The sequence below is a fragment of the Lepidochelys olivacea genome (assembly GCF_965140295.1).
Source record: "Lepidochelys olivacea isolate rLepOli2 genome assembly, chromosome: 4".
NCBI lineage: Eukaryota > Metazoa > Chordata > Testudines > Cheloniidae > Lepidochelys > Lepidochelys olivacea.
The window spans coordinates 113,087,764-113,100,138 of record NC_140414.1 but is presented as its reverse complement, the minus strand read 5'-3'; the positions used below and the strand labels follow the sequence as shown (position 1 = coordinate 113,100,138).

The window sequence follows — 12,375 nt, the reverse complement described above, 5'->3', positions numbered from 1 at the left end:
GACCGAATGTTGCATGAATGCGACCAAAATCCAGGACCATTCACTGCCACACTTTGTGCTGCAATGATTCCAGACCTCTTGCTGCTGGCTTGGGATGGTAAAGTGTCCTACCATGGAGGATGAAATAAGGGAACTCTCCCCAGAAACCTTCTGCAAAGGCTTTCAGAGTACCTCCAGGAGAGCTTCATGGAGATGTCCCTGGAGGATTCCCGCTCCATCCCCAGACACGATAACAGACCTTTCCTTTAGCTGTACTGGCTGCGAATGCATCCCAATTGTTCAGGGCAAATCAAATATTAAACACAATTGCTTTTAACCCTTGTAGTGTCCTTACAAATGTTCTCTCATCAGAGGTGCCTTCTCTGCCTTTAGGATCCAGGAACAATATGCCCTGGGAGGGTATTGGCTCCAGAGTGAGGAAAAGGTCCTGGCTGCCATGGAGAACAGATTTTCCGCTTGCCTGCTGCGCATTCTCCTCCTCTTCCTCCACAAAATCCTCATCTGTGTTGCGTGAGGCTGCCACCTTGCAGGCATCCACGAAGAGTTTTGGGGTACTGATAGGGTCCCCCCCTAGAATGGCATGCAGGTGCTCATAGAAGCAGCATGTCTGGGACTCTGACCCAGAGTGAACATTTGCCTCCTTTGTCTTTTGGTCGGCTTGCCTGAGCTCCTTAATTTTCACGCAGCGCTGCTGTGCATCCCTGGTGTAGCCTCTCTCCACCATGCCCTGTGCGATTTTAGCATATATATCAGCATTTCTTTTGCTGGATCCGAGTTCTGCCTGCACAGATTCTTCTCCCCATACTGCAATCAGATCCAGTGTCTCGTTTGCTCCATGCTGGAGCTCATTTGCGATTCTAGGACTGCATGGTCACCTGTTCTGCTGAGCTCGCCACGCTGACCAAACAGGAAATGAAATTCAAAAGTTCCTGGTGCTTTTTCTGTGTACCTGGCTAGCGCAACGGAGTTGAAAGTGCGGTCCAGAGCGGTCACATTGAAGCACTCTGCAATAGCTCCCGGAGACCAATACCATCAAATTGCACAGTGCTGCGTCTACACTACCCCAAATTTGACCCAGGAACATTGATTTTAGCGCTAATCCCCTCATCAGGGAGGAGTAGAGAAGTCAATTTTAAGAGCCCTTTAGGTTGGCAGAACGGGGTTGGTTGTGTAGACACATTCATTACAAAATTGACCTAACACAGCTAAATTCAACCTAACCTCATAGTGTAGACCAGGCCTGAGAGGTAATTGGCTTTTAGCTCATGCAACAGAGGCTCCTGCACTAAGCTCCACAGGTCCCTGGTTCAATCCCTCCCGGTGAGGACCGGCGTCTCTCAGCATTACACACATACAGTGGTACTGGTTTGTAGAATTGCAGGTTAAGGATTTCTGTTGGTATTTTATCACATTCTACATAGTTGTGGTTGGGGCCCAGACTTTGCTACTATATGGTAAAATGGGTTAAATTATGTCAAAGAGTTTCAGCAGTTTTATCAAGGGATTGTATGTGTCTAGTGACGTTTTTATGGGGTAGGTCTGCTGACGTCTTCACTGTAATATTTTTATAGCTAGTTTGAAACTCCCTCATGCACTAACTATGAGACCAAAGTATGCACAGTCAAGGGTGTGGTCTGCTTTTGCATCTGTAAAAATCAAATTTGAGTTTTGGTTATTTCAGGGCTTTTCCTAGAAAATCATGATTTTGATGTTTTCCATATTGGCCTGCAGAGTTCATGTGCTGATATATGGAAACATGCATTATTTCAAAGGATGTCTTTAATAGCAAGCATGTAAACTTACTTATTTAGTGACAGTCCTGGGTGTGAGATTTGCACCAGCATGTAGGTAGGTCACTATTGTACATGATGAAAAGATTAGAGCTGAGGCAGCACCTCTGGTTAACTACTTTTTCCTGCAGGAAGGCATCTGTTTTAAGTGTAGTTTATTTTTACCTTATAGGTGATAGATTGGTACATAGATTTAATTGTCATCTATTTTCACATCAGTTCAAAATTGTGGCTGTCACAGATCAATCCAGAGTGCAATTTTAATTATAGATAAACAGGCAAATGTCTTTTCTCTGAGATGTACTTTTCGATACTTATTATTAAGCATCCATAAAGATGTAATTCCATTAAAAATAAAATAAAAATGGACCAGTTTAATTCCTGTTGTAACTCTGTTGATTTCAGTAAGGTTTAATCAAAAATGAATTTGCTCCTATTAAGCTATCCTTATCATCTCAGAAGCAATCCTAAATGTAGAATAAAGAATGGCAAGAAGGGACATATCATCTCACTTTTCTCTAGCATATTTTGAAAGATTGGGGGAGATGCTTACGGAATAAAATTCCAGAGGATATTCGTTATTTCTCTTTTTATTAAATTATTTTGTAATCATATCTAGTGTTTGCTTAATACCAGAACAGGTTTGGTGTGTATTACGCATTTACCACTGCACGAAGCAAGTACTCTAGGAGCCACAGCCCCAATAGCTCTCTTAATGCACACTAACACCAGGGCAGGGTCCGGTGCAAAATCTTAAGAGCCCTGAAAATGTCAGCAGTTCTGAACTTTGACTGTTGGGTGTGTGAGAGAGGTAATGGGCACCCCATAGTTGCACCTTCACAGTATTGGAATTCAATGAATATGTCTACACTGCAATTAAACGCTTGTAGCTAGGTGGTGGTGTGTAGGGGACAAATGGTAATACTGTATGAGGGATTGTGGTTTGATAGGGAATTTTTAAAATGATGCTAAAAAAATTAAATGATTCAGAGCCATCAGTGCACACTGTTAACCTACATAACCACGATATTAATACTGTTAACCTCATCCTCCCTCCCCCTCTTCCTTCCTATTGTTTGTTATGCTCACTTGTTGCACTTTGTCTTTAGATTATAAACTCTTTGGGCTGGGACTATCAACCTCGGGTTTTTTTGCAGTGTGTAGCACAATGCAGCCCCAACCTGACTCTAGCTTTTGAGAGCTTTCATAATAATAGTAAAATAATACATAGTAAGATATAACCTATTAGCATTAAGATTTAGACAGATTAGAGTTTTTCTTTTCTTTTGTCCCAGTGGCCTACTTGAGAATACAACACACAAGTGTAAACTGTTTAATTTCAAAATCATACCTTTTTGAGATTGCTAGTAATAACTATTCTTATTGATCAAAAGGAGATACTGTAATATTGCCTTCTTTTCTTTCAGCTATGCCGAATAAGAACTTCCATTTTAAACAGCAAAGTCACTTCTGAGATCTAGGTCTTATTCAGTTAGCAGTTTAAGCGATAACTTTTGTTGGTGTATACACACAAGCTTAGATGTAAGATATACTCTGTGGGCAACTGTATTTATTTTCTTTCCTAGAAACGTGGTTAAACCATATTGCACATCCTGTGCTTATAAAATTCCAGAAAGGTTATATCATAATAAGTACTAGTAGTTTATGTGATTTACATCCAGAAATGTAAACTGAAACATCGTGAGATGAAATGTATTATTTATAATGAACTAAGATATGGATAGTCTGTGAGGTACTGGCATATATGTTGCTTATTAGTGTCAGTATCTTTTATAAAGCAGCTAGGGGTTAAAAATACAATTATTAACGACTCTTACGTTTATTAAAACAGTGCCTAAGGATCAACCAAGAATGGGGCCCCATTGTACTAGGCACTGTACAAACTGTAGTAGTAGCAGCCAGTAGTTGCCACAAAGAGTTTATAAACTAGGTTAAAAAACAGTACTTCCTTAGTCACTTTTGAAAATTTTAATCCTACTGTTTTCGGATGCCCAAACTGACACCTTGAAAGGGGACTAAATTTTAAAGGACAGGTGCTCAGCACTTTCTGAAATCAGTCCCCTTTGTGTTTCAAGTTGGGCTCCCAAAATTGCTAGTCACTTTTGAAAATGTAGTCCCTAATACCTGATTTAGAACTCTTTCCATTGAGTTCAATAGGGGCTGGGTTAGATACAAGACTGTATACTGGATTGGCACAGACTGCCTTGTATAACAAATAAATCCAAAGTCCTTACTGCCCTATACTGTATCTAAAGTTGTTCTTATTCCTCAGATCTGGTACTGTCTTCCATTAAGGATCAGATGTTAGGGCCCTGTCTCATGAGGTGGTAGGTGCTCTCAACTCCCATTGAAATCATTAGGAATTAAATACTCAGCACTTTGTGAAATAACAAAAAACAGTCAGTACTAGCAATACTTTAAAAAAGTCCATCCAAAAATTTAAATTTGCCTGAAGTTTATTTTCTTTCCAGATTTCAGAGTAGCAGCTGTGTTAGTTTGTATCTGGAAAAAGAACAGGAGTACTTGTGGCACCTTAGAGACTAACAAATTTATTAGAGCATAAGCTTTCGTGGGCTTCAGCCCACTTCATCAGATGCATAGAAAGGAACATATAGTAAGAAGATATATATCTACATACAGAGAAGGTGGAAGTCGCCATACAAACTGTAACAGGCTATCAGCAGGAGAAAAAAACTTTTGTAGTGATAATCAAGATGGTCCATTTAGACAGTTGACAAGAAGGTGTGAGGATACTTAACATGGGGAAATAGATTCAATATGTGTAATGACCCAGTCACTCCCAGTCTCTATTCAAACCCAAGTTAATGGTATCTAGTTTGCATATTAATTCAAGCTTAGCAGTTTCTCGCTCGAGTCTGTTTTTGAAGCTTTTCTGTTGCAAAACTGCCACCCTTAACTCTTTTACTGAGAGGCCAGAGAGGTTGAAGTGTTCTCCTACCGGTTTTTGAATGTTATGATTCCTGATGTCAGATTTGTGTCCATTTATTCTTTTGAGTAGAGACTGTCCGGTTTGGCCAACGTACATGGCAGAGAGGCATTGCTGGCACATGATGGCATATATCACATTGGTAGCCCTGTCTCTGATTTTATGGTTTGTGTTCCTGATTTTTAATTCTGGACTGTTAGGGTGAGTGACCTTTTAGGCTACTATAGAATACTTATAATTTTTTAAAAATAGTTTAATATGTATCCTGGGGTTTTTAAAAATGCATCTGAATCAGTGATAAAAGCACTTTTCTCAAATTATTAATGATTAATCCTTGGAAACAATATACCTTTCTGGGATCCAATTTTTTAAATCAAAATATGTCCTCTTTGGAAAATATTAAAGTCTTGACATATGGTACACAAGAATATTTTTAGATTTTCCAGTTTGATTCAAAACACACACAAAAAGAAGAGGCCCCACAAAATAACCATTTACAGACAAACTAGGGCAAAAATCCAGAAACCATTCTTACTGCAATGGAACTAGCATGAACTGAGATCATTCATCAGTCTTGGAAAAAAAAGATGTTTTCAGGAAGAGCTTTTTAAAGGGGGATTGTGAGTTACTGCTCCACAAACAATACAGAGGATTTTCAGTACGCATTGTGCTTCAGATGAGGAGTGTACCTGTAAGGAACCAATCAAAATCCTTTTGCAACTAATGAGGAGGGAGAAATTATGGTGGGAAAAGAGTATTCGTAATGATAACTAACACTAGTTGTTTGTACAACTACAGCAAACTCTGTGGCAAAGCAGTCTTTTAAAATGCACAAGTTTACTGTAGTTTGTCTAGGAAGCTGTTTTCCATTGCATTATATTAGCAGTAGAGAATAAGCTGAAGAAGCAGACCAAAAATCATATAGATGATAGAGCCAGACCTGCCAAAGTAGAGTGATAAGAATGAAGTAAACTTTAGAATCTCATTCTCATATTGCATTTTTTTTTATTAATATGGAGGATCTGAGTGTTAAGCTAGATGGTTTCTGATACTACAGAAGCAGCAAGAGGAAGCTGAAGGGGTGAAGGAAGAGCTAGTAGTGATCTTGCACATCAGTAGTCTACTTTTCAAATGTAGTCCACATCTGATATACATTCAGACCCTGAACTGGAAAGTCCTAGTGCACGTTTAGTTATGCAAATAATCTTTTAGGCTCCTAAATGCCAATTTTAGGGCCCCAAATCAGGATTTCCCACTTCCTCTTAAATCCCTGCTGCCAAGACTATATTAGACTCTAAGGTGGATAGAAAGCTGGCTAGATTGTTGGGCTCAACTGGTAGTGATCTACGGCTCGATGTCTAGTTAGCAGCCAGTATCAAGGGGAGTGCCCCACGGGTCGGTCCTGGGGCCGGTTTTGTTCAACATCTTTATTAATGATCTGGATGATGGGATTAATTGACCCTCAGCAAGTTTGCAGATGACACTAAGCTGGGGGGAGAGGTAGATATGACAGAGGATAGGGATAAGATCCAGAGTGACTTAGACAAATTGGAGGATTGGGCCAAAAGAAATCTGATGAGGTTCAACAAGGACAAGTGCAGAGTTCTGCACTTAGGAAGGAAGAATCCCATGCACCACTACAGGCTGGGGACCAACTAGCTAAACAGCAGTTCTGCAGAAAAGGACCCGGGGATTACAGTGGAAGAGAAGCTGGATATGAGTCAGCAGTGTGCCCTTGTTGCCAAGAAGGCCAACAGCATATTGGGCTGTATTAGTAGGGGCATTGTCAGCAGACCGAGGGAGTGACCATTCTGCTCTGTTCGGCACTGGTGAGGCCATACCTGGAGTACTGCATCCAGTTTTGGTCCCCCTACAGAATGGATGTGGATGAATTGGAGAGAGTCCAGCGGAGGGCAATGAAAATGATTAGGGGGCTGGAGCACATAACTTACAAGGAGAGGCTGAGGGAACTGGGGTTATTTAGTCTGAAGAAGAGTAAGATGGCGATTTGATAACAGTCTTCAGTTACCTGAAGGGAGGTACCAAAAAGGATGGAGCTCGGCTGTTCTCAGTGATGGCAGATGATAAAATCAAGAAGCAATGGTCTCAAGTTGCAGTGTGGGAGGTCTAGGTTGGATATTAGGAACAACTATTTCACTAGGAGGGTGGTGAAGCACTGGAATGGGTTACCTAGGGAGGTGGTGGAATCTCCATTGTTAAAGGTTTTTAAGGCCCAGCTTCATAAAGCTCTGGCTGGGATGATTTAATTGGGGATTGGTCCTGCTTTGAGCAGGGGGTTGGACTAGATGACCTCCTGAGGTCCCTTCCAACTCTGATATTCTATGATTCTAAGAAGTTTGTCCATGTGTAGATCATTTAATAGCCTGGTTACTGACATTGTTTCTCTTGCCTGCTCATTCTCCCCTCTACCTTTCCAGTGCAGCCAAAAGGCAGTTGCCAAGTTAATTGTGTTGAAGAAAGTGAGGCCCATGCTCACCACCACGGCAGTTCTCTACTTATCTGTCTGTAACCGAGCAGGGGAAAGGGGGATGCACGCAGAGCCCCTGGCCAGTTGGGGTGCCCTGGTAACCTAGCATGGGGGCTGTCCCAGGGAGGCCCGGGTGGGAGAGTGGGGGAGCCTAGTGAGGAAGGGAGAAAGGACGCACCGCCCCTGGAAAAGAGTGGGTTTCAGAGAGTCCCTAAAATAGAGGGGGATGGAGGGTGGCGGGCAGGGGAGACGAATGGGCCGCAAGGAGCTAGAACATCAGCGGTTACCCAGCGTGCAACCTCCTACCGCGGGCGGCTGCCCGAGCCGGGCTGGGCCGTCCCGCCCCGCGGGGAGGGCGGCGCTGGAGCGAAGGCCGGGGCGGCTCCACGCCCCGCCGGAGCGCTGCCAGCCCCGCGGCCGGGCACGTTGCGTGCCGGCAAGAGGCAGAGGCGCGCGAGGGAACCGCTCCGCTCCCTGCCTGTGGGACAGGGCCTGACTGCCCCACGCAAATGGTCCCTACCGCACCTCTCCCCCGAATGGTTTAGTCCTCGCCCGCCGCCGCCGGCTCAGGGAGATTCAGAGAAACAAGGACCACAAACGCGCAGCGCGGCAGCGAGGGAATCCCCCACCCCCTCCCCTTCACTCTGTTCTCGCGATACGAGTCTGGCTTAGCGCCGGGCAGGCCGCTGCTGGAGTTCTCGCGAGGCTTGGGCAGGTTCCCACGCCTGCTGCTGCTGTTGTGTCTGAGGGGAGAACCCGGGATGAGGGGGCGGCGCGCCTCCCCACTCTCTCCCTTCCGCGACCGCGTGTCTGTCTCACGGGCCCGCGCACGCGCCCACTCGGCCTGGGGAGGAGGAGGCAGGTCTCGCGAGAGTAGGAGTTTTGGCGAGAGTTTGTGGAAGATGGCGCCTGTTGTGACAGGGTAAGTGCGGGGGGTTCGCAGCGCCGGGCCGGGAGCGATCCCTTTCCGCGGGCACTGGGGTTCACCCACCGTCGTCCTCTGGCCCTGCTGCTTCCCCGTCGCCAGTCTGGGGAGGCGGGAGCTCCTAGCCGGGCGATCCGGGGGAGGCCACGAGACACAGACCCTCGGGGGCTGGGACCCCCCAGGTGGCTGCACCGGAGAAGGCCCCTGGGTGATAGGCCGGGATCCCCAGGTGGATAGTCTGGGGGCGGGTCCAGGGAGGGCCGAGATTCCCAAATCCCAGGCGGGACGGGGGAGCGGGCTCGGTGCCGGGCACACTCTTCTCTCCCCCACCCCCACGGTGGGTACCTGTTCGTGGGGCTTCCCAGCCCGGGTCCGGGCTGAGGCCCCCTCAGCCACCGGCCCTGGGGCACCAGACAAAGGCTCCTGTCTTGCTGTGGGAAAGCCGCCTGGTGCCTTCCTCCTTTCTAGCAGGGCGCGCTGAGAGGGGGCAGAGCACTCCTTCCCCGCGCGCCGGGGTGCGCTGAATTCATCAGGCTCTAGGTCCCATTCAGTAGGAACAGTCTCTTCCCAAGCAAGACCCCCTGCTGTCTTGCAGAAGTGGGTGGAAGTTCCCCTTTCCTTGCCTGTTCACCATTCTCTGGGTTACAAGTGAATATTCTTAGCTGCCTCCCTCCCAACAGAAGAATAGCAGCCTTCCCACTCCATCTGCTCCTAATTGACTCCGCATGAAAACTACTTGCCATCCCCATTAAGGCGACTGGGTCATACTGAATAATGGCCTTCCACCTGTAAACTGTGTCATGGTAATCGGTGGCATACTCCTAGTCAGCTGCTGTTAGGTAATAATGGTAGATTCACTATAGTGGTAGGGTGCATCAGCAGCTGTTTTGCACACCTCTGCCACATCTTGAGTTACACTGCACAAAGCAGGCACCATACCCCCAGTCTTGGGTCACACTGTGTAGTTGCGTCCACTCCACTGAACACACACTGACTCTTGAGGGATGGGGCTCCAAGTACAATAGCGGGCCTTGTCTGCTCACCACCTGTTTGTTCATAACAAAATCCTGGTTCGTAAGAATATTGCTGGGTATCTTTACATTGTGGACTTAGTTTGATATTTTCACAGTGAATGTCACAAACACACAAAAGTACTCTTTTCCCCATGAGATTACATTATCTCCAGCTATGGCTATGTGGTTAGAGAGGCCAGCAGCCTGTTTAGGGTGGGGTTGGTGGTTGGTGGTTGCTTTTGTTCTCTTGGCAAAAGTGGCATTATGGTATTTTTCTTGTTTCATTTTGGCCTCAATGGTTGTTCCATTTTTAATCTTGATTGTTGAAAACAAGATCTAAGCTGCTGCCTGGATGTTGCCTTGTTTCTTTCATGTTCAAATGGAGCTTGCTGCTGTTGCTCATTTTTCCTATTTAATATTCTTTAAGGCAGCAGGTGTTTGTTACAGTTTCTGGATGGCACTATTTAGAGTTCTAAGGGTTGTGGGGAACAAGACAAAAAAGTGCTTTAAAATGTTTGTTTTAAATGTTGCTGTGGGGTTAGTTATGGATGAATTGTATTCCAGTTTATGTTCATTTCATTTAATTGTCTGATCATTTGACAGTTATTTTCTTTGCTTGTTGATTAGCAAACTGCTATCAATAATGCTCTCAGGTCTGTATCATCCTGTCTCTTCTTAGGAGATATGTACTACCTTTTGACTAATTCATAATCCTAGAAAATTTCTTAGAAATGATTATACCAGGCTAACAGTAGGAGAGAAGAAAATACATTGTGCTTTAACATGAGAACAGAAAAGACTGTGTGTGTTTGAGGATTCTAAAATTGGTTGTATTGATCAAAACCTGTATAAATTTACTAATTCCTATTAAAGGAAGGAGTTCATTGTTACTCCCTGAAACCGTGAATCATAATACTGTACTTATTAAAGGTGGGAGATCATTTGTTACTACCTGAGACCCTGAATCATTTTTTATTATTATTATGGCTAATCACTTCAAGCATATGTCTATCACACAGGTAGACTTTAAAAGACATGCTAAAATTTATTAACAGGTGTGGCTTTATTGTGTTGAGGAGTGTATGTTAGTATACTGAATGATGGTCTCAGGACCTGCTATCTGGTAGAACCTTGCTAAATGCAGATGACTAAATTTTGACAGGAGTAGTTTAGTTTGCCATGATTTATAATATTTCATATTATAAAGTGGAATGAGTTGATGTTTTTTGGAAGAATTACTAGGTTTGTGGATTAGCAGTATTAAACTCTAGTTTTGAATTAGCAATGTTATACTAATGTTATGCAATGTTATATCCTGTTTTCATTGTGGCTATGTTAAAATTAAAATCTGATGTGTCCTTCAGTAAGTGAAAAATTTTCAGTGGTGGCTTGCAATTTTATTGACACTGAGATTGCTAGACAAAGCATGTAAGTGATTGTTTTCTAGTCAATGCAAGTTGAATGTCTTTCTATAAAAACAATCTTTCTATGAAAACTGAATGCTAAAACTTAAATTACAGTAAATAAACCTGCATACATCTATTCACTTGTGCCAGTAACCTGTTCATGAAATAGCGAGGTTAGCGCTTCACCACATAAGTTGTTTTTCCGGTATGACCAAAACCTACCTGCTTTCTTATCTACACGAAGTTATAGACTGTAACCATTTTATTTCAAATACATTTTTATCGGAATAGTGAAGTATACAGTCATTATTATGATTGAACCTAAGTTACTCACTTCAGGGGCAGAGAGAGAGATAATGAAAAATGTGTTAGAAATGTAGCAGACAAGTAACTGAAAATGTCTTATTCTCAAAAATATTTTACTAATGGAAATGGATAACTTATGGACAGAATATCATAAGCTTTTCTGCAGAATGTAAATGATTGGGAAAACGTTAATCACTTTAAGGCTATGAAGTATTAATGAAAATATCAGCTATTAGAGATGCATAGATTCAATAAGAAACCTTCATTCTGAGCAATTTTGTGTTATGGAAGTACCTAAAGGCCCCAATTAGGTCAGGAACCCATTGTGATAAGCCTCATACAAATATATGACATAGTGAAAGACAATTTCTGCACCAAAGATCTTAGTTTTGTTTAAAACAAGATGGGTGATATAAGCAAACAGAGGTGGATGGGGTAACAATAATATGAGCTTGTTTTTTCGTAGACTTAGCTGTGTGAATAATGTATGGTTATACAGTTTTTAATTATAGGTGTAATATTATCAGATTTATTATTATTTATTTGTTACTGTAGTGCTTAGGAGCCCTAGTTATGGACCAGGACGCCATTGTACTTGGGTGCTGTACAAACACAGAACAAAGAAACGGTCCAGGCTTCAAAGAGCTTACATTTTAAGTGCGAGACAAGATGGCTATAAACAGACAGATGGGGGGAGTACAAGGAAACAATGAGACAGTATTGGTCAGCACGATAGGCAGTGGTATTAGTATACCAGCAGCATTTCCATTGTCAAGTTTTTTGTAGGTATCACAAAAAGGATATGACACAAACACACACACACTATATGTATTTACAGAGGGAGAGTATGCACATGACTGCATGTGAGCAAGACAAGCTTTTAAAAAACAAACCAATGCCAAAACAGCTAAATGGTCTTGAGCCGGTAAGTGGCCATTGAGTCAGCAGTGTTCACTATGGGAAGACCTCTGGGGAATCCAACACAAAAAGTGCAGCCATCCCGCATGTATGCAGCTTCCTGCACAGCATTAAAGGTGCACAGAGGGCTGTCCTTGATGCCCTAGACATGGTCTGTCTTGGCATAGCAAACCCTGCCACACCTGGACCTATTGAACTGTCTCCAAAGGTGGCATAGTTGCCCAAAGTCAGGTTGCTGTTCATCCAGCCTGGTGGTGATGTGAGAGTTACAGGCGGTGGGAGAGGTTCTCTCTCAATTCTGATCACCATGGTGAGCGGAGGATGATATCAGTTGCACAGAGTGTGTGCAGCACTGTCCAGATAAGATTTCTGCTGTGCAGTTGGTGATGGGGTACATCCCATATATTCATTTGCTATATCTTGGTGTCTTGATAAAGGTACTTTGCACCCTGATCAGTTTATTCGCTATATTGTGATGCTAGCTGTTAGGTTGAGGATTTTTGGCTAGGATTGGTAAACATACAAGTTTTATTGTCTTGAGGGTGCCTGGTAATAATTCTC

The 12,375-nt window shown here is 43.4% G+C and overlaps 1 protein-coding gene across 2 annotated transcripts in view; it reads left to right on the top strand.

Moving 5' to 3' along the window:
* Positions 1-8,072: 8,072 nt before the first annotated feature.
* The window catches only part of RBPJ (recombination signal binding protein for immunoglobulin kappa J region), a 95,059-nt gene continuing 90,756 nt past the window's right edge, over positions 8,073-12,375 (top strand). Inside the window, exon 1 of one of the 2 annotated variants that reach the window (XM_084626971.1) lies at positions 8,073-8,168. In XM_084626971.1, coding sequence (XP_084483097.1) covers positions 8,149-8,168 — 20 coding nt within the window. In that variant the 5' untranslated portion in view covers positions 8,073-8,148. The remainder of the gene's footprint in view (positions 8,169-12,375) is intronic. The other variant, XM_084626970.1, reaches the window with a different exon arrangement.